Source organism: Bombina bombina, chromosome 6, assembly GCF_027579735.1.
Source record: "Bombina bombina isolate aBomBom1 chromosome 6, aBomBom1.pri, whole genome shotgun sequence".
Lineage (NCBI taxonomy): Eukaryota > Metazoa > Chordata > Amphibia > Anura > Bombinatoridae > Bombina > Bombina bombina.
Genome location: NC_069504.1, coordinates 469,598,303 through 469,623,189, shown reverse-complemented (window position 1 = coordinate 469,623,189; position 24,887 = coordinate 469,598,303). Strand labels below are relative to the sequence as shown.

The window sequence follows — 24,887 nt, the reverse complement described above, 5'->3', positions numbered from 1 at the left end:
GAATATAAGGTTATACAGCAAGTTTCACAGTTCTAACATAAGCAGTTGCAGAGAAAATAGATTTTCGATATTTTCGCATTAAACAAAATGGCTGCCAGATCATATGATATACAGCTTCCATATTATGCACAATAATTGTCACCATAGATGTCCATAAACATGGCAAAAATAAAGCATTTTTGTAAAACGCTTTTTGTTTTATTATTAATTTTAAAATATCGTTAAGCGTTTTTGAACAATTAAAAATGGCTGCCAAACCACATGACCTATCAACTTCTCTTGAACAAATCTGAATGTTAGTCATAAGATAACTCTGTAAACAAAATTTCAAGTCTGTACTATAAGCGGTTTCGGAGAAGAAGATTTTTATAGTTTTTAAAAACAGTGCATATGAAACAAAATGGCCGCCAAGCTATGCATTGTATGGCTTTCAAATTGTACATACTAATGCTCACTATAGACCTCTACAATTTGCAGAAGTTTTATGAAAATTTGCAAATGTTTTATTTCACGAAGGCAATTGCGCAGTGCGAATTTTGACTGCAATATTGCCTTTAGGGGTCATGACTATGTGTAATCATGTGTCTGCTGCACTGTAATATAGTTAAATAGTGTAAATATAATGCATAAAGTGCAAATGTTAGCAATTTAACAACGATTAAAAGGCGAATGGCTCATAGCAGCCATGTTGATTACGGAAAATTCACAGTTTTAACAATCTTGGTAGACGACCATGCAAAGAGCATATGTGCAAAATTGCGCTTCATTGCACTTAGCGGTTTCAGAGAAGAAGATGTTTAAAGATTTTCGCACATTTCAAAATGGCAGCTAGATCATGTGACTAAATCACTTCTCTTGAACAAACTTTATTCTAGGTCAGTACAGCAGTACACACAGCAAGTTTCACAACTGTAACATAAGCGGTTCCGGAGAAGAAGATTTTCAAGTGTTTGTCGAAATTTGATGCAAAAAGCAATATGGCTGCTAGATCACATGACCTCTGAGATTTATGTTGCATAGGATTATGCACAGCATAGATCTCTAGCACTGTGCCAAGTTTCATGAGTTTTTGAGTTATGCTGTGGTTATTATAAGCATTTGAAAAAAACGGCGGAAAAATAATTTTAATAATACAAGCAATAACAAATAATAATATAGCTGCAAGCAGCAATAGAGGTGGCCAAGCGCATTGCTTATGCAATAGCATACAAGCAGCTAATTCACAATATAAAAGCTATGAGGCAAGTTTTTACATTTCTAACAAAAGCAGTTGTAAAAAAAAAAAAAAAAAAAAAAATCGAAATTTTTGCGTTTTTCAAGATGGCTGCCCCACCATATGACTAATATTTTCAGCACTAACAGATGTAACTTAAGGTCTCAATATATGGTTATACAGCAAATTTCACTGCTTTAACATAAGCGGTTGCAAAGAAAACGCATTTTCAAAAGTTTCGTGAAAACCAATATGGCTGCCACAGCTTGTGACAAATTCCTTCAACATGAACAACTGTGTCTCTAAGTCACAATATAAGGTTATACATCAAGTTTTACAGTTCTAACATGAGCAGTTGCAGAGAAAATAGATTTTTGAAATTTTTGTGTAAAACAAAATGGCTGCCAGATCATATGATATACAGACTCCATATTATGCAAAATAGTTCTCATTATAGTAGTCAATAACCATGGCAAAAATAAAACATTTTTTGCAAAACGGTTTTTGTTTTATTATTAATTTAAAAATATCGTTAAGCGTTTCTCAACATTTCAAAATGGCTGCCAAACCACATGACTTATCAACTTCTCTTGAACAAATCTGAATGTTAGTCATAAGATAACTATATAAACAAAATTTCAAGTCTGTCCCATAAGCGGTTTCGGAAAAGAAGATTTTTGTAGTTTTTAAAAACAGCGCATACGAAACAAAATGGCCGCCAAGTGATGCAATGTATGGCTTTCAAATTGCACATACTAATGCTCACTATAGACCTCTACAATTTGCAGAAGTTTCATGAAAATTTGCAAATGTTTTATTTCACGAAGGCGATTGCGCAGTGCGAATTTTGACTGCAAATTTGCCTTTTGGGGTCATGACAATGTGTAATCATGTGTCTGCTGCACTGTAATATAGTTAAATAGTGTAAACATAATGCATAAAATGCTAATGTACGCCATAAAACAGCGATAAAAAGGCGAATGGCTCATAGCAGCCATGTTAATTATGCAAAATTCGCAGTTTGAACAAACTTGGTAGAGGACATTGCAAGGAGCACATGTGCAAAATTGTGCTTCATTGCACTTAGCGGTTGCAGAGAAGAAGATGTTTAAATATTTTCGCACATTTCAAAATGGCAGCTAGATCATGTGACTAAATCACTTCTCTTGAATAAACTTTATTCTAGGTCAGTACAGCAGTACACCCAGCAAGTTTCACAGCTGTAACATAAGCGGTTCTGGAGAAGAAGATTTTCAAGCGGTTGTCGAAATATGTCGCAAAAAGCAATATGGCTGCTAGATCACATGACCTATAAGATTTATGTTGCACAGGATTATGCACAGCATAGATCTCTAGCATTGTGCCAAGTTTCATGAGTTTTTGAGTTATGCTGTTGTTATTATAAGCATTTTAAAAAAACGGCGGAAAAATAATTTTAATAATACAAGCAATAACAAATAATAATATAGCTGCAAGCAGCAATAGAGGTGGCCAAGCGCATCGCCTTTGCAATGGCATACAAGCTGCTAAGTCACAATATATAGCTATAGAGCAAATTTTACTGCTTTAACATAAGCGGTTGCAAAGAAAACACATTTTTGAAATTTTTGCGTAAACTAGTATGGCTGCCATAGCTTGTGACCAATTCCTTCAACATGAACAACTGTGACTCTAGGTCACAATATAAGGTTATACAGCAAGTTTCACAGTTCTAACATAAGCGTTTGCAGAGAAAATAGATTTTTGAAATTTTCGCATAAAACAAAATGTCTGCCAGATCACATGATATATAGCCTCCATATTAGGCACAATAGTTCTCACCATATATGTCAATAAACATGGCAAAAATAAAGCATTTTTGTAAAGCTGTTTTTGTTTTATCATTAATTTAAAAATATCATTAAGCGTTTTTTAACAATTCAAAATGGCTGCCAAACCACATGACCTATCAACTTCTCTTGAAGATATCTGAAGGTTAGTCATAAGATAACTCTATAAACAAAATTTCAAGTCTGTGCCATGAGCGGTTTCGGAGAAGAAGATGTTTGTATTTGTTAAAAACAGCGCATACGAAACAAAATGGCCGCCATGCTGTGCATTGTATGGCTTTCAAATTGCACATACTAATGCTCACTATAGACCTCTACAATTTGCAGCAGTTTCATAAAAATTTGCAAATGTTTTATTTCACGAAGGCGACTGCGCAGTGCGAAATTTTACTACAATAATGCCTTTAGGGGTCATGTCTATGTGTACTCAAGTGTCTGCTACACTGTAATATTGTTAAATAGTGTAAACATAATGCATAAAGTGCAAATTTACACAATTAAACAGCAATGAAAAGGCGAATGGATCATAGCAGCCACATTGATTATGGAAAATTGGCAGTTTGAACAATCTTGGTAGAGGAACTTGCAAGGAGCACATGTGCAAAATTGTGCTTCATTGCACTTAGCGGTTGCAGAGAAGAAGATGTTTAAAGATTTTCGCAGTTTTCAAAATGGCAGCTAGATCATGTGACTAAATCGCTTCTCTTGAACAAACTTTATTCTAGGTCAGTACAGCAGTACACACAGCAAGTTTCACAACTGTAACATAAGCGGTTCCGGAGAAGAAGATTTTCAAGCGTTTGTTAAAATTTGTCGCAAAAAACAATATGGCTGCCTAATCACATGACCTATGAGATTTATTTTGCATAGGATTATGCACAGCATAGATCTCTAGCATTGTGCCAAGTTTCATGAGTTTTTGAGTTATGCTGTGGTTATTATAAGCATTTGAAAAAAACGGCGGAAAAATAATTTTAATGATACAAGCAATAACAAATAATAATATAGCTGCAAGCAGCGATAGAGGTGGCCATGAGCATCGACTTTGCAATGGCATACAAGCAGCTAAGTCTCAATATAAAGCTTTATAGACATTTTTAAAATTCTAACATTAGCAGTTGGAAAAAAAACACATTTTCGAAAATTTTGCGCTTTTCAAGATGGCTGCCCTGCCATATGACCAATACATTCATCATGATCAGATGTAACTCTAGGTCACAAGATATTGTTTTACAAATTTCACAGCTTTAACATAAGCGGTTGCAAAGAAAACACATTTTCGAAATTTTTGCGTAAACCAATATGGCTGCCACAGCTTGTGACCAATTCCTTTAACATGAACAACTGTGATTCTAGGTCACAATATAAGGTTGCTTATCTAGTTTCACAGTTCTAACATAAGCGGTTGCAGAGAAAATAGATTTTTTAAATTTTTGCGCAAAACAAAATGGCTGCCTAATCATATGATATAAAGCCTCCATATTATGCACAGTATTTCTTACCATAGATGTCAATAGACATGGCAAAAATAAAACATTTTTGTAAAACGGTTTTTGTTTTATTATTAATTTAAAAATATCGTTAAGCATTTTTTAACAATTCAAAATGGCTGCCAAACCACATGACCTATCAACTTCTCTTGAACAAATCTGAATGTTAGTCATAAGATAACTCTATAAACAAAATTTCAAGTCTATGCTATAAGCGGTTTCGGAGAAGAAGATTTTTGTAGTTTTTAAAAACAGAGCATACGAAACAAAATGGCTGCCAAGCTATGCATTGTATGGCTTTCAAATTGCACATACTAATGCTCACTATAGACCTCTACAATTTGCAGAAGTTTCATGAAAATTTGCAAATGTTTTATTTCACTAAGGCGACTGCGCAGTGCAAATTTTTACTGCAATATTGCCTTTAGGAGTCATGACTATGTGTACTCATGTGTCTGCTACACTGTAATATAGTTAAATAGTGTAAACATAATGCATACAGTGCAAATTTACGCAATTAAACAGCGATAAAAAGGCGAATGGCTCATAACAGCCATGTTCATTATGGAAAATTCCCAGTTTGAACAAACTTGGTAGAGGATGTTGCAAGGAGCACATGTGCAAAATTGCGCTTCATTGCACTTAGCGGTTGCAGAGAAGAAGATGTTTAAAGATTTTCGCACATTTCCAAATGGCAGCTAGATCATGTGACTAAATCACTTCTCTTGAACAAACTTTATTCTAGGTCAGTACAGCAGTACACACAGCAAGTTTCACAGCTGTAACATAAGCGGTTCTGGAGAAGAAGATTTTCAAGCGGTTGTCGAAATATGTCGCAAAAAGCAATATGGCTGCTAGATCACATGACCTATAAGATTTGTGTTGCACAGGATTATAAACAACATAGGTCTCTAGCATTGTGCCAAGTTTCATGAGTTTTTGAGTTATGCTGTTGTTATTATAAGCATTTAAAAAAAACGGCGGAAAAATAATTTTAATAATACAAGCAATAACAAATAATAATATAGCTGCAAGCAGCAATAGAGGTGGCCAAGCGCATTGCCTATGCAATGGCATACAAGCAGCTAAGTCACAATATATAGCTATAAAGCAAGTTTTTGCAGTTCTAAGATAAACAGTTGGAAAGAAAACACATTTTTGAAATTATTGCGTTTTTAAAGATGGCTGCCACACCATATGACCAATACTTTCAGCATGAACAGATGTAACTCTAGGTCACATTATATGGTTATACAGCACATTTCAAAGCTTTAACATAAGCGGTTGCAAAGAAAACACATTTTCGAAGTTTTTGCGTTATTCAAGATGGCGGCCATACCATGTGACCAATACTTTCAACATGAACAGATGTAACTGTATGTCACAATATAAGGTTATACATACATTTTCACAGTTCTAACATAAGTGGTTGCAGAGAAAATAGATTTTCGAAATTTTCGCAAAAAACAAAATGGCTGCCAGAATATATGATATACAGTCTCCATATTATGCACAATAGTTGTCACCATAGATTTCAATAAGCATGGCAAAAATAAAGCATTTTGGTAAAACGGTTTTTGTTTTATTATTAATTGAAAAATATCGTTAAGCGTTTTTGAATATTTCAAAATGGCTACCAAACCACATGACGTATCAATTTCTCTTGAACAAATCTGAATGTTAGTCATAAGATAACTCTATAAACAAAATTTCAAGTCTGTGCCATAAGCGGTTTCGGAGAAGAAGATTTTTGTAGTTTTGAAAAACAGCGCATTCGAAACAAAATGGCCACCAAGTTATGCAATGTATGGCTTTCAAATTGTACATACTAATGCTCACTATAGACCTCTACAATTTGCAGAAGTTTCATGAAAATTTGCAAATGTTTTATTTCACGAAGGCGACTGCGCAGTGCGAATTTTACCTGCAATATTGCCTTTAGGGGTCATAACTGTGCGTAATCATGTGTCTGCTGCACTGTAATATAGTTAAATAGTGTAAATATAATGCATAACGTGCAAATTTACGCAAATTAAACAACGATAAAAAGGCGAATCGCTCATAGCAGCCATGTTGATTATTGAAAATTCACAGTTCTAACAATCTTGGTAGATGACCTCGCAAAGAGTACATGTGCAAAATTGCGCTTTATTGCACTTAGCGGTTTCAGAGAAGAAGATGTTTAAAGATTTTCGCTCATTTCAAAATGGCAGCTAGATCATGTGACCAAATCACTTCTCTTGAACAAACTTTATTCTAGGTCAGTACAGCAGTACACACAGCAAGTTTCACAACTGTAACATAAGCGGTTCCAGAGAAGAAGATTTTCAAGCGTTTATCAAAATATGTCGCAAAAAACAATATGGCTGCTAGATCACATGACTTATGAGATTTATATTGCATAGGATTATGCACAGCATAGATCTCTAGCACTGTGCCAAGTTTCATGAGTTTTTGAGTTATGCTGTTGTTATAATAAGCATTTGAAAAAAACGGCGGAAAAATAATAATAATAATAATAATAATAATAATAATCTGAGCAAAAACAATAGGTGTCCAGCACTATAGTGCTTGGCCACCTAAATATAGCTGCAAGCAGCGATAGAGGTGGCCATGCGCATGCATATTGCAATGACATACAAGCAGCTAACTGAAAATATAAAGTTTTATTGAAGTTTTTACAATTCTAACATTAGCAGTTGGAAAGAAAACACATTTTCAAAAATTTTGCGTTTTTCAAGATGGCTGCTCCACCATATGACCAATACTTTCATCACGATCAGATGTAACTCTAGGTGACAATATATGGTTATAGAGCAAATTTCACAGCTTTAACATAAGCGGTTGGAAAGAAAACACATTTTTTAAATTTTCGCGTAAACCAATATAACAGCCAAAGTTTGTGACCAATTCCATCAACATGAACATATATGACTCTAGTTCACAATATAAGGTTATACAGCAAGTTTCACAGTTCTAACATAAGCAGTTGCAGAGAAAATAGATTTTCGATTTATTCGCATAAAACAAAATGGCTGCCAGATCATATGATATACAGCCTCCATATTATGCACAATAATTCTCACCATAGATGTCAACAAACATGGCGAAAATAAAGCATTTTTGTAAAACGGTTTTTGTTTTATTATTAATTTAAAAATATCGTTAAGCGTTTTTGAACAATTGAAAATGGCTGCCAAATCACATGACCTATCAACTTTTCTTGAACAAATCTGAATGTTAGTCATAAGATAACTCTGTAAACAAAATTTCAAGTCTGTGCCATAAGCGGTTTCGGAGAAGAAGATTTTTGTAGTTTTTAAAAAACGCGCATACGAAACAAAATGGCTGCCAAGCTATGCATTGTATGGCTTTCAAATTGCACATACTAATGTTCACTATAGACCTCTACAATTTGCAGAAGTTTTATGAAAATTTGCAAATGTTTTATTTCACGAAGGCGACTGCGCAGTGCAAATATTTACGCCAATATTGCCTTTAGGGGTCATGTCTATGTGTACTCATGTGTCTGCTACACTGTAATATAGTTAAATAGTGTAAACAGAATGCATAAAATGCAAATGTACGCAATTAAACAGCGATAAAAAGGCGAATGGCTCATAGCAGCCATGTTGATTATGGAAAATTCACAGTTAAAACAAACTTAGTAGAGGATCTTGCAAGGAGCACATGTGCAAAATTGCGCTTCATTGCACTTAGCGGTTGCAGAGAAGAAGATGTTTAAAGATTTTTGCACATTTCAAAATGGCAGCTAGGTCATGTGACTAAATCACTTCTCTTGAACAAACTTTATTCTAGGTCAGTACAGCAGTGCACACAGCAAGTTTCACAGCTGTAACATAAGCGGTTCTGGAGAAGAAGATTTTCAAGCGGTTGTCGAAATTTGTCGCAAAAAGCAATATGGCAGCTAGATCACATGACCTATGAGATATATGTTGCAAAGGATTATGCTCAGCATAGATCTTTAGCATTGTGCCAAGTTTTATGAGTTTTTGAGTTATGATGTAGTTATTATAGGCATTTGAAAAAAACGGCGGAAAAATAATTTTAATAATACAAGCAATAACAAATAATAATATAGTTGCAAGCAGCAATAGAGGTGGCCAAGCGCATCGCCTTTGCAATGGCATACAAGCTGCTAAGTTACAATATATAGCTATATAGCAAATTTCACAGCTTTAACATAAGCGGTTGCAAAGAAAACACATTTTTGAAATTATTGCGTTTTTAAAGATGGCTGCCACACTATATGGTCAATACTTTAAGCATGAACAGATGTAACTCTAGGTCACATTATATGGTTATGCAGCAAATTTCAAAGCTTTAACATAAGCGGTTGCAAAGAAAACACATTTTCGAAGTTTTTGCGTTATACAAAATGGCGGCCATACCATGTGACCAATACTTTCAACATGAACAGATGTAATTGTATGTCACAATATAAGGTTATACATAAAGTTTCACAGTTCTAACATAAGTGGTTGCAGAGAAAATAGATTTTCAAAATTTTCGCAAAAAACAAAATGGCTGCCAGAATATATGATATACAGTCTCCATATTATGCACAATAGTTGTCACCATAGATGCCAATAAGCATGGCAAAAATAAAGCATTTTGGTAAAACGGTTATTGTTTTATTATTAATTTAAAAATATCGTTAGGCATTTTTGAACAATTCAAAATGGCTGCCAAACCACATGACCTATCAACTTCTCTTGAACAAATCTGAATGTTAGTCATAAGATAACTCTATAAACAAAATTTCAAGTCTGTGCCATAAGCAATTTCGGAGAAGAAGATTTTTGTCGTTTTTAAAAACAGCGCATTCGAAACAAAATGGCCGCCAAGCTATGCAATGTATGGCTTTCAAATTGCACATACTAATTCTCACTATAGACCTCTACAATTTGCAGACGTTTCATGAAAATTTGCAAATGTTTTATTTCACGAAGGCGACTGCGCAGTGCGAATTTTACCTGCAATATTGCCTTTAGGTGGCATGACTATGTGTAATCATGTGTCTGCTGCACTGTAATATAGTTAAATAGTGTAAATATAATGCATAAAGTGCAAATTTACGCAATTAAACAGCGATAAAAAGGCGAATCGATCATAGCAGCCATGTTGATTATGGAAAATTTGCAGTTTTAACAATCTTGGTAGATGACCTCGCAAAGAGTATATGTGCAAAATTGCGCTTCATTGCACTTAGCGGTTTCAGAGAAGAAGATGTTTAAAGATTTTCGCACATTTCAAAATGGCAGCTAAATCATGTGACCAAATCACTTCTCTTGAACAAACTTTATTGTAGGTCAGTACAGCAGTACACACAGCAAGTTTCACAACTGTAACATAAGCGGTTCCAGAGAAGAAGATTTTCAAGCGTTTGTCAAAATTTGTCGCAAAAAACAATATGGCTGCTAGATCACATGACCTATGAGATTTATATTGCATAGGATTATGTACAGCAAAGATCTCTAGCACTGTGCCAAGTTTTATGAGTTTTTGAGTTATGCTGTTGTTATTATAAGCATTTGAAAAAAACGGCGGAAAAATAATAATAATAATAATAATAATAAAAATAATAATAATAATAATCTGAGCAAAAACAATAGGTGTCCAGCACTATAGTGCTTGGCCACCTAAATATAGCTGCAAGCAGCAATAGAGGTGGCCAAGCACATTGCCTATGCAATGGCATACAAGCAGCTAAGTCACAAAAATAGCTATAAAACACGTTTTTCCAGTTCTAAGATAAACAGTTGGAAAGAAAACACATTTTTGAAATTATTGCGTTTTTAAAGATGGCTGCCACACTATATGACCAATACTTTCAGCATGAACAGATGTAAATCTAGGTCACATTATATGGTTATACAGCAAATTTCAAAGCTTTAACATAAGCGGTTGCAAAGAAAACACATTTTCGAAGTTTTTGCGCTATTCAAGATGGTGGCCATACCATGTGACCAATACTTTCAACATGAACAGATGTGACTGTATGTCACAATATAAGGTTGTACATAAAGTTTCACAGTTCTAACATAAGTGGTTGCAGAGAAAATAGATTTTCGATATTTTCGCAAAAAACAAAATGGCTGCCAGAATATATGATATACAGTCTCCATATTATGCACAATAGTTGTCACCATAGATGTCAATAAGCATGGCAAAAATAAAGCATTTTGGTAAAACGGTTTTTGTTTTATTATTAATTTAAAAATATCGTTAAGCATTTTTTGAACAATTCAAAATGGCTGCCAAACAACATGATGTATCAACTTCTCTTGAACAAATCTGAATGTTAGTCATAAGATAACTCTATAAACAAAATTTCAAGTCTGTGCCATAAGCCGTTTCGGAGAAGAAGATTTTTGTAGTTTTTAAAAACAGCGCATTCGAAACAAAATGGCCACCAAGCTATGCAATGTATGGCTTTCAAATTGCACATACTAATGCTCACTATAGACCTTTACCATTTACAGAAGTTTCATGAAAATTTGCAAATGTTTTATTTTACGAAGGCGACTGCGCAGTGCGAATTTTAACTGCAATATTGCCTTTAGGGGTCATAACTATGTGTAATCATGTGCCTGCTGCACTGTAATATAGTTAAATAGTGTAAACATAATGCATAAAGTGCAAATTTACGCAATTAAACAACGATAAAAAGACGAATTGCTCATAGCAGCCATGTTGATTATGGAAAATTTGCAGTTTTAACAATCTTGGTAGATGACCTCGCAAAGAGTACATGTGCAAAATTGCGCTTTTTTGTACTTAGCGGTTTCAGAGAAGAAGATGTTTAAAGATTTTCGCACATTTCAAAATGGCAGCTAGATCATGTGACCAAATCACTTCTCTTGAACAAACTTTATTCTAGGTCAGTACAGCAGTACACACAGCATGTTTCACAACTGTAACATAAGCGGTTCCGGAGAAGAAGATTTTCAAGCATTTGTGAAAATTTGTCGCAAAAAACAATATGGCTGCTAGATCACATGACCTATGAGATTTTTATTGCATAGGAATATGCACAGCATAGATCTCTAGCACTGTGCCAAGTTTCATGAGTTTTTCAGTTATGCTGTTGTTATTATAAGCATTTGAAAAAAACGGCGGAAAAATAATTTTAATAATACAAGCAATAACAAATAATAATATAGCTGCAAGCAGCAATAGAGGTGGCCATGCACATCGACTTTGCAATGGCATACAAGCAGCTAAGTCACAATTTATAGCTATACAGCAAATTTCAAAGATTTAAAAAAATAAGCGGTTGCAAAGAAATCACATTTTCAAAATTTTCGCGTAAATCAATATGGCTGCCACAGCTTGTAACTAATTCCATCAACATGAACAACTGTGTATCTAGGTCACAATATAAGGTTATACCGCAAGTTTCACAGTTCTAACATAAGTGGTTGCAGAGAAAATAGATTTTCGAAATTTTCGCGTAAAACAAAATGGCTGCCAGATCATATAATATAAAGCCTCCATATTATGCACAATAGTTCTCAATATAGATGTCAATAAACATGGCAAAAATAAAGCATTTTTGTAAAACGGTTGTTTTATTAATAATTTAAAAATATTGTTAAGCGTTTTTGAACAATTCAAAATGGCTGCCAAACCACATGACGTATCAACTTCTCTTGAACAAATCTGAATGTTAGTCATAAGATAACTCTATAAACAAAATTTCAAGTCTGTCCCATAAGCGGTTTCGGAGAAGAAGATTTTTATAGTTTGTAAAAATGGCGCATACGAAACAAAATGGCCGCCAAGTTATGCAATGTATGGCTTTCAAATTGCACATACTAATGCTCACTATAGACCTCTACAATTTGCAGAAGTTTCATGAAAATTTGCAAATGTTTTATTTCACGAAGGCGATTGCGCAATGCGAATTTTAACTGCAGTATTGTCTTTAAGGGTAATGGCTATGTGTAATCATGTGTCTATTACACTGTAATATTGTTAAACATTGTAAAACTAATGTATAAAGTGCAAAATTACGCAATTAAATGGCGATAAAAAGGTTAATGTCTCACAGCAGCCATGTTGATTATGGAAAAATTGCAATTTTAACAAACTTGGTAGAGGACCTTGCAAGGAGCATATGTGCAAAATTGCGCTTTATTGCACTAAGCGGTTTAAGAGAAGAAGATGTTTAAAGATTTTCGCAAAATGCAAGATTGCTGCTACATCATGTGACCAAGGCACTTCTGTTGAGCAATGGCAAATCTAGTTCATAGCAGCACTGAGCACAGCAAGTTTCAAAGTTGTAACATTAGCAGTTCCGGAGATAAAGATTAATAAGCGTTTATCGAAATTTGTCGCAAAAAGCAATATGGCTGCGTAACCTTATGACCTATGAGTTCAATATTGCATGAGATGTAGCAGAGCAATAGGCTGTACTAGCATACCTGATTTAAAGAGCTTTGCTTTAGCAGTTCAAAAGTTATGGGAAATAGAAAAAGTGGCGGAATAATAATAATAATAATAATAATAATAATAATCCTGACAATAACAATAGGTTGTCCTGCAACTTCGTTGCATGGCCACCTAATAATCCGAACAATAACAATAGGTTGTCCTGCAACTTTGTTGCTGGCCACCTAATAACAATAAACAAGGTATAAACCTAGAGAGTACAAAAACTGAGTTTTGTGGAGACACAGCTCCCAAGGTATCAATATTTTGAAGACACAGCTCCTAATCTAGATCTATAGCCGAAATAAAAGGTTTTATTGCAAAATCCAGATCATACATCTTGATTTACATTACCAGACTTGCTCTTAGTCTCATGAAAGAAAAGAAAAAAGGGGGGGCAAAGCCCCCCCCCCCAATCAGGCACAAACCTATATATTGGGTAGCACACGGGTAGGACTTAATTATTAATAACCAACCATTTCGAAATTTCTTTTTTTTTTTTTTTTTTTCCCCGAAGCTGTCTGAAGATGGTAAGATTCAAAAACAATCTGGCCTTGGATTTCCTTAAGAGCCAGAGAGAAGGAAGGGGCCTTACAAGATTTCCAGTTCTTAAATATCATATGAAATACAATCAAGATAATGGTATTAACAATATTGGCATATAGGGTTGGGCTCAAATGATGAGTATATATAAAAAAATAGATTCTAATGTAAATCTAATTGTAAGATTAAATAAATTAGACACCCAAAACCCAACTTTTTGCCAAAATTGAAGAATCTTAGGACAGTACCATATCATATGACACAGATCTGCTGACGGTAATCTGCAACATGGACATTCTGGGACCATAGTTGGGAACAGATAAATACCACATTTTTTAGATACTTTTTCTCAGCCAAAGTATAGCCTGACTACTTAGTTTACCCATTCTTAAAGGGACATTAAACACTAAATAAAAGCTAGATAGAATGATGCATTCAAAGAAAAGATTAGTCTGAGAATAACAAATAGATGTGTTTTTTTTAAAGTTTTATTAGCTGTTTAAATATTGACAAAATAAGTGTAAAGTGTTGGTGTCTATAAAACAATGGGAGCTGCCATATTGTTACCGTCTCTGCTGTGGCCAATTAGAGACAGTTATACACAGGACACTAGAGTCTGGAAGAAAAAGGACCACTTTGTCGGCGAAACATGTCAGGGGAGGGTGTTGAATGTTTTTCAACACTCAACAGTTTTTAACCCAGCAGTAAAATTAGACCATGTAATTACCTCACTTAGTTAATACTTTGAATAAGTAAAATCCTCCGCTACCTCCTAGTTTAGCTTAAGCCATCGCAATCTCACCAAATACATATACGAGACTATTTAATCTAACTTGGTAAAACTATAGAATTTGGAATGATAGAATATAAGTAATATTATTTGAGATATATTTCAACTTACTAACAGTTCTACCAAAGTGGTATTTCGCTGGTGACTTATAGCTACGCTTTAGCTCCATTATAATACGGATACAATTTACACAAAAAGTTGTTAAAAATCTATTGCTACATACAATCATTCGCACCAAGGGTATTATTTGAACGCCTACATTTAGTAGACTATAGATGAGGGCAAGCTTTTGCAACTGCCTTTGATAACTTACTATATCCTTATATCCTTTTGCAACTATATCTATCAGTAGCAAACTTCGATTGTAGCAATCTATGGGAGTAACTATAACCGCGTTTATTAAATCAGTACTGCAGCAAATTAATGCAGGTTATTTTGTAGAATATAATACGCTACAAAACAGTACTCTCTTGCTACAATTAACTGTTAATATACCCGAATTTACACTAGGAGCTATAATTGTGGGAGTATATTATATACTCTACTTTTAGTTAAAATTCACTAGGATACAAGTATATCCAACGTGTACACATAATCTGATTACCATATGCCAACACAGTCCGGCCAATACGGCACCTGTTTAATTTAAATCATATTATCTGTACAATCCTGGGGATCCAAGCACCTAGGGCAGTGTTTGAACACTAACATTTAGCAGACTATAGATAAGGGCTAGGTACCTTCAATTATGTACCTAACCCCCTGCAACTATATCTATTAGTAGCAAACACTGATTGTAACAACCCATGGGAGTAACTGTAACAGTATATATTTAATCAGTACTGCAGCAGATCAATGCAAATGACAGTGTATAATACAATACGCTGCTAAACAGTACTCTCTCTCAACTACTAATTGTTAATGTATTGGAATTAACACGAGGAGCTGCAATTGTAGGAGCTTATCATATACCTTATCATTAGATAAATTGATTAAGACACAAATATATCTAACGTGTACCAAAATTTTTTATTATCATATGTTGATACTATCCTGCCAATTCGGCAGCCAGGTGTGCAGACCAATACAAGTTCTTTATTCTGGCCAAATCATTTTATCTAGTTCCACATTACTCATAGATACTATATATTTCCTGTGTGACATCAAGAGCCACTGATAAAAGACGTGGCGGTTAATCTAGGTGTGGAACCTTATACCTTAAAGATTACATTACCCCTCTGTAACAAGTGTTTAACTTATATTATTTTTATTATCACTCCAGTTGCCTAGATAGATATCCAGCCACAGACAATATGAGCCTGTGACAAGAAACACATGACTATAATTATTGCCCTGTATACACAGAGCGTGAGACAATAAATATTTCAGATCTATCAATATTATTTATAAACAGACTTTGTCTCTACTACTTATAAGTACACTCATACCTACATTATAGACGGGTATTTTAGTATCCTATATTAGGAGCCGATATAGCTATATCTCCTGCACTATTCCCTGATATATCACTCTTTGCAGGACCTCATGAGATTTATATGGATGGTTCATTATACTTATGATATATATTTGTGGAATTAGTGCTAATATCATATGGTAACTTTTATCTCAATCTATATCTCCCCCTATTATTCTTGGTGGGGTAGCTGAGTGAATTTTCTACTGGTCCAAATTTTATTGTATTTTTTAATTGTTTTGTTGTGTTTGTTTTGCAGTTTTAATATAAACCAATAAAGGTTAAATTTTAAACTCGTCACCTCACTATATCCTTCGATTCTGACGTTTCCAAAAATTAATTAAGGGAGAGTGAAGTGCTATATAGATGCATACTTTTGCCCAACTTCTATGTTGACAATTTTTCTAAGGACACTAGAGTCACCCAATGGCTGTGTGCAATATAACAGTGTTCTGCATTTACATTTAAAGAACTGAAAAGCTCACAATTTTAGGGACAAAATAAATAATGGAAGTATTTGCAGACTGTTTTTTATATATGATTTATCATTTTATATTACCACCTCAAAGTGTTTAATGTCCCTTTAATCCAAGTTTGCAGTGAATTTTCATGAAGTACAATTTGGTAGTTTTGGAAACATGACATTTTCCAAATTTTAATAGCTAAGAAAATTAAATACAAAAATGAGGAAAAAAATGTTTTAATCTTCAGTGTGTGTTGTGGCTGCCAATCAAATGTAACCATTATATATGAGAGTGACCATATAAGCATTGGCGGGGAAGTTAATCATCATTTTTCCAAGACTGCTTTACCTCATACAGAATGTGCCCCTATTTATACGCTCCAAACACATAACTAATTTCTACAAACTATTAAGATTGTTCTTTTGGGGTAAAGGCAGTAAAGTATCACTATTCAAGTTGATGCAGCTAAAAGAGTTTGCTGGACTGACTCATAAAAAGAAATTGAGCAGAGACTGCTCAAACCAGTTGTGATGAAAGTAATCCCTCATTTAGAAACTAAAAAATTACTACTTTGTGTAGAGAAAATGACCACCTTTAAGAATCCTATTCTGGCATACCAAAAAATGTGCAAATTCCTAGGAATTGATTTCAAATTTTCCAAATACTTACCCATAGTAGGTAACCCAGAATTCACTAAAGCCCTTAAAGGGACAGTTTACTCAATTTTTTTTCTCCCTTTTAATTTGTTCCCAATGATCCACTTAACCGGCTGGAGTGTATTAAATTGTTTACAAGTAGCTCCTTTACCCTTATATTGGCATTTGAAATAGTTGATTTAGCATGTGGTATCCCCACCTATTCTGAATGTTTGTGGTCGCAGGTCCAAGCTATAGATAAGCTGTGTAAACACAACCAGCAGAATAGATAACACTCCTAGTGGGACATAGCAGAGATAAGGTAATAACATTTTGATTTTCCATTGTTCTCTCCAAGTACTGGTGATTGTTTTATGGACAGATATAAGATAAAGAAACAGGTATATGTACACAATGTGATACAGTAATGAGATCTGATTATACCTACAAGCTCAACCCATTTTATTAGGTTGTGGCTTCAAAACACAAAATCAGAGCTTTAATATACAGAAATAAACCTTAAAAAGCTAATTTCCATACATTTTTTTACTCTGCAGTTGGTAAAAAAAGCAATTGTAAACACATTAAGGGAAAAACTATTTTATAGTATACTGTCCCTTTTAATTCTAAACTATTTAGAGAATGGAAAATGAAAGGCCTGGAGTATGCCTTTCAGCTCTGGGATCAGACTCTTAATTGTGTCAAAACATTCAGAACAATCCAACAGGACTTTAATATTGGCAATAAAGATTTTTTTTGTCTATTTACAGCTGCGACATAAAGGTGACCGCTGGGGATTTTAGCTGGGATACTTTTGATCCGCTCCTGTCTTTTTTAAAAACAGGGATATTTTATATTTCCCCTGTTAATGTGAAAGGAAGGCGAGGACAATATGAATAATTTAATGCTGAAATGGTCCCGGGATGTGAGTTGGGTTAACAATGAAAGGATCCAAAAAAGTATAACAAGAGTATGGAAAGGCCACCCTGCTTATTTCATGGCATGAGTCCCACATTAAACTTATAAATAGGTCTTATATAACACCTAGTAGAATGGCTTCTTGGAGTTCAGATACAGTTGTAAGCTGTCCAAGATGTAGTTTTCACCTTGCTAATTTAATACACTGTATATGGGACTGTCCCCAAATTATTATTTTTTTGGCATAAGGTCTCATTCTGGCTTTCCAAGATTAACAACAAAATATTAAATTCCAAATAGAAGACATTATACTCTTGAAAGAGGGAAACAGTAGGGTACATAATATTAAATTAATTAGTTTTGTGGTATTATGTGGTAGAAATGTTATTTTCAGCTCTTGTAAATCCAGAAGGGGACCTAGCTTCTCCCAGTTTCTAAGTAAATTAGAGGGTAAGATGACAGTCAAACAATTTGACTATAAGAGTAACTCTGAAGCAGATGTGGCTGTGTTTTTTAAAAAAAATGGGAAAACTTTATCATCTCATTACCAGTTGGCGTCCAAAACAAATTTATATGCCCTTTCTTATAATTAATTATATGTACAAGGTGCCATCCTAAGAGGAGAGATTTGTTGGCTCGAAGATCCACAGTGCCTCTTTTCTTTCTATCTTTTTCTTTTTCATTTCTCCTCTTCCCCCTCCTCCAGGAGTGAGATTGGAGGGGAAGATCTAAGGGGATAATCTCAGACAGGTTGGATAAGAAGGGAAATGGGTTACAAAATGTGTTCTTTTACTATTAAGGTTTAAAGTTTATGTAAGCAACAACTTTGTATTGATGACATGAACATGTTATTTCCTTATTCATTTTTATTATTATTTTATGTGTTTTTATTTTTTTATATTATCTCTTATGTAACCCAATATATAAATGAAATGTTTAAAGAAAAAAAGCATTGGCTATAAAGTGGGACCGGCACTTAAACACCAAATCTCTCTTCTTCTGTTTATTGCAGGTAATGCCTTATGTACAGTGAAATGTGAGGAACCCATCAAAGTGTTTACTGTAAGAGGCACATCTTTCGAAGCTGCTCAGTGCTCAGGAGGTTCTGCAACTTGTGAAACAGGTAAAAATGGATTACTGTTTTGGTGACGATGATTTAGCTAAGCAATGAGTTAAAAATGACTAAAAACATAATTTATTTATTATCAGGTATTTGTAGAGCGCCAACAGATTCCGCAGCGCTATAAGCATAGGCGGTATGCAAGATAACATTTACAGGGATCAAATGGGTAGAGGGCCCTGCCGAGAGTTGCACGGTTGTAGTTGGCCCTTATGAAGGCGATCTACAAACAGCTGGGCTCATAGGCTTACATTCTAAGGGGTTCAAGTGGAAAGCAATGGAGTTAGGAAAGGTTAGTGTAGGTTGTATGCATCCCTGAATAATGGAGTCTTTATGGAGCACTTGAAGCTGTAAAACTAGGGCAGAGTCTTGTGGAGCGAGGCAGGGAGTTCCACAAGATGCGAGCCAGTCTGGAGAAGTCCTGTAAATGGGAATGTGAGGAAGTAACAATAGAGGAGTAGAGTAGGAGATTGTGAGCAGAGCGAAGGGGACGGGAGGGAAAGTATCTGGAGACAAGGTCTGAAATGTAGGGGGGAGCAGTGAAGTTGAGGGCTTTGTATGTCAGAGTGAGGATTTTGTGTTAAATCTTGGAGGCAAGAGGAAGCGAGTGAAGGGATTGGCAGAGTGGTGCAGCAGATGAAGAGCGACGTGTAAGGAAGATGAGCCTGGCATTCATTATGGATTGTAAAGGAGCTATGCGGCAGCTAGGGAGACCAGAGAGGATGGAGTTGCAATAGTCGAGGCGGGAGAGGATGAGAGAGTGGATTCAAATCTTAGTTGTGTCTTGTGTAAGGAAATGTCTAATTTTAGAGAGGTTTATAAGGTGGAAGCGGCAGGCTTTAGCCAAGGACTGAATGTGTGCAGTGAAAGAAAGGTCTGAGTCAAGTGTGACCCCAAGACATCGGGCATGTGGGGTAGGGGTATCAGCAGTTATAGAAAATTGGGGGGTGGACATTTTGGAGGAAGGGGGGAAAATGAGTTCAGTTTTGGCGAGATTTAGCTTAAGGTATCGAGAGGACATCCAAGATGAGATATGAGAAAGACAGTTAGTTACACGGTTTAGTAAGGAAGGAGGTAGGTCTGGTGCAGAGAGATTTAGGTGTCATGGCATACAAATGGTATTGAAACCCGTGGGACTTTATAAAGGAACCTAATGATGACGTGTAGATTGAAAAGAGAAGGGGACCGAGGACAGAGCCTTGAGGTACCCCAACAGAAAGTGGGTAACGGGGTAGAGGATGCTCCAGAGAAGGCTACACTAAAGGTACGGTTAGATAGGAAGAGAACCACGAGAGAGCTGTGTCGCAGATGCCGAGGGTTTGGAGGGTTTGGAGCAAAAGAGAATGGTCAACAGTATCAAAGGCTGCAGACAAATCAAGAAGTATAAGCAGAGAGAAGTGGTCTTTGGATTTTGCTGTAAGTAGGTCGTTGGTAACCTTGACAATTGCTGTCTCTGTGAGCTGATGGGGACGAAATCCAGATTGCAGTAGGTCAAGACGAGAGTTTAGTGTAAAGAAATGGGATAGACGTGCATATACTAGCTTTTCAAGGAGCTTTGAGGCAAGAGGGAGTAGGAAAATAGGACGGTAGTTGGATGGGGAGGTTGGATCGAGAGAAGGTTTTTTGAGGATAGGTGTGACCAGTGCATGTTTTAGAGATGAGGGAAATATACCAGTGCTGAGGGAGAGGTTAAAGATGTGTGTGAGTATAGGGGTAAGGGTAGAGGTAGACGATTGGGAGGGGAGTAGCTGTGAGGGGATGGGGTCGAGGGGACAGGTAGTGAGGTGGGAGGACAGTATAAGGGCAGAAACATCTTCCTCCGTAACAGGGGCAAAAACATAATTTATGTAAGAACTTACCTGATAAATTCATTTCTTTCATATTAACAAGAGTCCATGAGCTAGTGACGTATGGGATATACATTCCTACCAGGAGGGGCAAAGTTTCCCAAACCTTAAAATGCCTATAAATACACCCCTCACCACACCCACAAATCAGTTTAACGAATAGCCAAGAAGTGGGGTGATAAGAAAAAAAGTGCGAAGCATATAAAATAAGGAATTGGAATAATTGTGCTTTATACAAAAAAATCATAACCACCACAAAAAAGGGTGGGCCTCATGGACTCTTGTTAATATGAAAGAAATGAATTTATCAGGTAAGTTCTTACATAAATTATGTTTTCTTTCATGTAATTAACAAGAGTCCATGAGCTAGTGACGTATGGGATAATGACTACCCAAGATGTGGATCTTTCCACACAAGAGTCACTAGAGAGGGAGGGATAAAATAAAGACAGCCAATTCCTGCTGAAAATAATCCACACCCAAAATAAAGTTTAACAAAAAACATAAGCAGAAGATTCAAACTGAAACCGCTGCCTGAAGAACTTTTCTACCAAAAACTGCTTCAGAAGAAGAAAATACATCAAAATGGTAGAATTTAGTAAAAATATGCAAAGAGGACCAAGTTGCTGCTTTGCAGATCTGGTCAACCGAAGCTTCATTCCTAAACGCCCAGGAAGTAGATACTGACCTAGTAGAATGAGCTGTAATTCTCTGAGGCGGAATTTTACCCGACTCAACATAGGCAAGATGAATTAAAGATTTCAACCAAGATGCCAAAGAAATGGCAGAAGCTTTCTGGCCTTTCCTAGAACCGGAAAAGATAACAAATAGACTAGAAGTCTTACAGAAAGATTTCGTAGCTTCAACATAATATTTCAAAGATCTAACAACATCCAAAGAATGCAACGATTTCTCCTTAGAATTCTTAGGATTAGGACATAATGAAGGAACCACAATTTCTCTACTAATGTTGTTGGAATTCACAACTTTAGGTAAAAATTCAAAAGAAGTTCGCAACACCGCCTTATCCTGATGAAGAATCAGAAAAGGAGACTCACAAGAAAGAGCAGATAATTCAGAAACTCTTCTGGCAGAAGAGATGGCCAAAAGGAACAAAACTTTCCAAGAAAGTAATTTAATATCCAATGAATGCATAGGTTCAAATGGAGGAGCTTGAAAAGCCCCCAGAACCAAATTGAAACTCCAAGGAGGAGAAATTGACTTAATGACAGGCTTTATACGAACCAAAGCATGTACAAAACAATGAATATCAGGAAGAATAGCAATCTTTCTGTGAAAAAGAACAGAAAGAGCAGAGATTTGACCTTTCAAGGAACTTGCGGACAAACCCTTATCTAAACCATCCTGAAGAAATTGTAATATTCTCGGTATTCTAAAAGAATGCCAAGAAAAAAGATGAGAAAGACACCAAGAAATATAAGTCTTCCAGACTCTATAATATATCTTTCAGGAAACAGATTTACGAGCCTGTAACATAGTATTAATCACAGAGTCAGAGAAACCTCTTTGACCAAGAATCAAGCGTTCAATCTCCATACCTTTAAATTTAAGGATTTCAGATCCTGATGGAAAAAAGGACCTTGAGACAAAAGGTCTGGTCTTAACGGAAGAGTCCACGGTTGGCAAGAGGCCATCCGGACAAGATCCGCATACCAAAACCTGTGAGGCCATGCCGGAGCTACCAGCAGAACAAACGAGCATTCCTTCAGAATCTTGGAGATTACTCTTGGAAGAAGAACTAGAGGCGGAAAGAAATAGGCAGGATGATACTTCCAAGGAAGTGAAAATGCATCCACTGCCTCCGCCTGAGGATCCCGGGATCTGGACAGATACCTGGGAAGTTTCTTGTTTAGATGAGAAGCCATCAGATCTATTTCTGGAAGTTCCCACATTTGAACAATCTGAAGAAATACCTCTGGGTGAAGAGACCATTCGCCCGGATGCAACGTTTGGCGACTGAGAAAATCCGCTTTCCAATTGTCCATACCTGGGATATAAACCGCAGAGATTAGACAGGAGCTGGATTCCGCCCAAACCAAAATTCGAGATACTTCTTTCATAGCCAGAGGACTGTGAGTCCCTCCTTGATGATTGATGTATGCCACAGTTGTGACATTGTCTTATCTGAAAACAATGAACAACTCTCTCTTCAGAAGAGGCCAAGACTGAAGAGCTCTGAAAATTGCACAGAGTTCCAAATTGATCGGAAATCTCACCTCCTGAGATTCCCAAACCCCTTGTGCCGTCAGATACCCCCACACAGCTCCCCAACCTGTAAGACTTGTATCTGTTGAGATTATAGTCCAGGTCGGAAGAACAAAGAAGCCCCCTGAACTGAACGATGGTGATCTGTCCACCATGTCAGAGAGTGTCGTAAAATCGGTTTAAAGATATTAATTGAGATATCTTTGAGTAATCCCTGCACCATTGGTTCAGCATACAGAGCTGAAGAGGTCGCATGTGAAAACGAGCAAAGGAGATCGCATCTGATGCGGCAGTCCTAAGACCCAACATTTCCATGCATAAGGCTACCAAAGGGAATAATTGTGACTGAAGGTTTTGACAAGCTAATATCAATGTTAAACCTCTCTTGTCTGACAAGGACAGAGTCAGACACTGAATTTATCTAGAAACCTAAAAAGGTTACCCTTGTCTGAGGAATCAATGAACTGATTGGTAAATTGATCCTCCAACCATGAACTTGAAGAAACAACACAAGTCGATTCGTATGAGATTCTTCGAAAATGAGAAGACTGAGCAAGTACCAAGATATCGTCCAAATAAGGAAATACCAAAACCCTATTCTCTGATTACAGAAAGAAGGGCACCGAGAACCTTTGAAAAAATTTCTTGGAACTGAGGCTAGGCCAAACAGTAGAGCCACAAAACTGGTAATGCTTGTCTAAAAAGAGAATCTCAGACACTAAAAGTGATCTGGATGAATCGGAATATGCAGATACACATCCTGTAAATCTATTGTAGACATATAATGCCCTTGCTAAACAAAAGGCAGGATAGTCCTACAGTAACCATCTTGAATGTTGGTATCCTAACATAACGATTCAATAATGATAGATCCAGAACTGGTCTGAAGGAATTGACCTTCTTTGGTACAATGAAGAGATAAAATAAAACCCCAGCCCCTGTTCCAGAACTGGAACTGGCATAAATACTCCAGCCAACTCTAGATCTGAAACACATTTCAGAAATGCTGAGCCTTGCTGTGTCGACTGGGACACGGGAAAGAAAAGAATCTCTTAGCAGGAGGCCTTAACTTGAAGCCAATTCTGTACCTTTCTGAAACAATGTTTCTGAAACCAGAGATTAAGAACGGAATTGATCCAAATTTCTTTGAAGAAAACGTAATCTGCCCCATACCAGCTGAGCTGGAATAAGGGCCGCACCTTCATAGGTACTTAGGAGCTGGCTATAGGTTTCTATAAGGCTTGGATATATTCCAAACTGGAAATAGTTTCCAAACTGATACCGCTCCTGAGGATGAAAGATCAGGCTTTTGTTCCTTGTTGTGAGGAAAGGAACGAAATGATTATTTACCCTGGAAAGAAAGGGAAAGCAAAGTTGACTTAGAAGACATGTCAGCATTCCAAGTTTAATCCATAAAGCTTTTCTAGCTAAAATAGCTAGAGACATATACCTGACATCAACTCTAATGATATCAAAAGATGGTATCACCAATAAAATTATTAGCATGTTATAGAATAATAATAATGCTATAAAATTATGATCTGTTACTTGTTGCGCTAAAGCTTCTAACCAAAAAGTTGAAGCTGCAGCAACATCCACTAAAAATATAGCAGGTCTAAGAAGATTACCTAAACATAAGTAAGCTTTTCTTAGAAAGGATTCAATTTTCCTATCTAAAGGATCCTTAAATGAAGTACTATCTGCCATAGGAATAGTAGTACATTAGCAGGAGTAGAGACAGCCCCATAACCTTAGGGATTTTTGTCCCAAAAAACTCTAATCTGTCAGATGGCACAGGATATAATTTGCTTAAACGTCTAGAAGGAGTAAATAAATTACCCAAATTATTCCATTCCCTGGAAATTACTTCAGAAATAGCAT

General features: G+C 36.0%; 1 protein-coding gene across 1 annotated transcript in view; it reads left to right on the top strand.

Annotated features, from left to right (window-relative positions):
* Positions 1 to 24,887, top strand: part of ETFA (electron transfer flavoprotein subunit alpha) — a 135,157-nt gene that overhangs the window by 43,308 nt on the left and 66,962 nt on the right. The window contains exon 6 of the mRNA XM_053717258.1: positions 18,826 to 18,936. Within this exon, the coding sequence (XP_053573233.1) occupies positions 18,826 to 18,936 (111 nt within the window). The remainder of the gene's footprint in view (positions 1 to 18,825; positions 18,937 to 24,887) is intronic.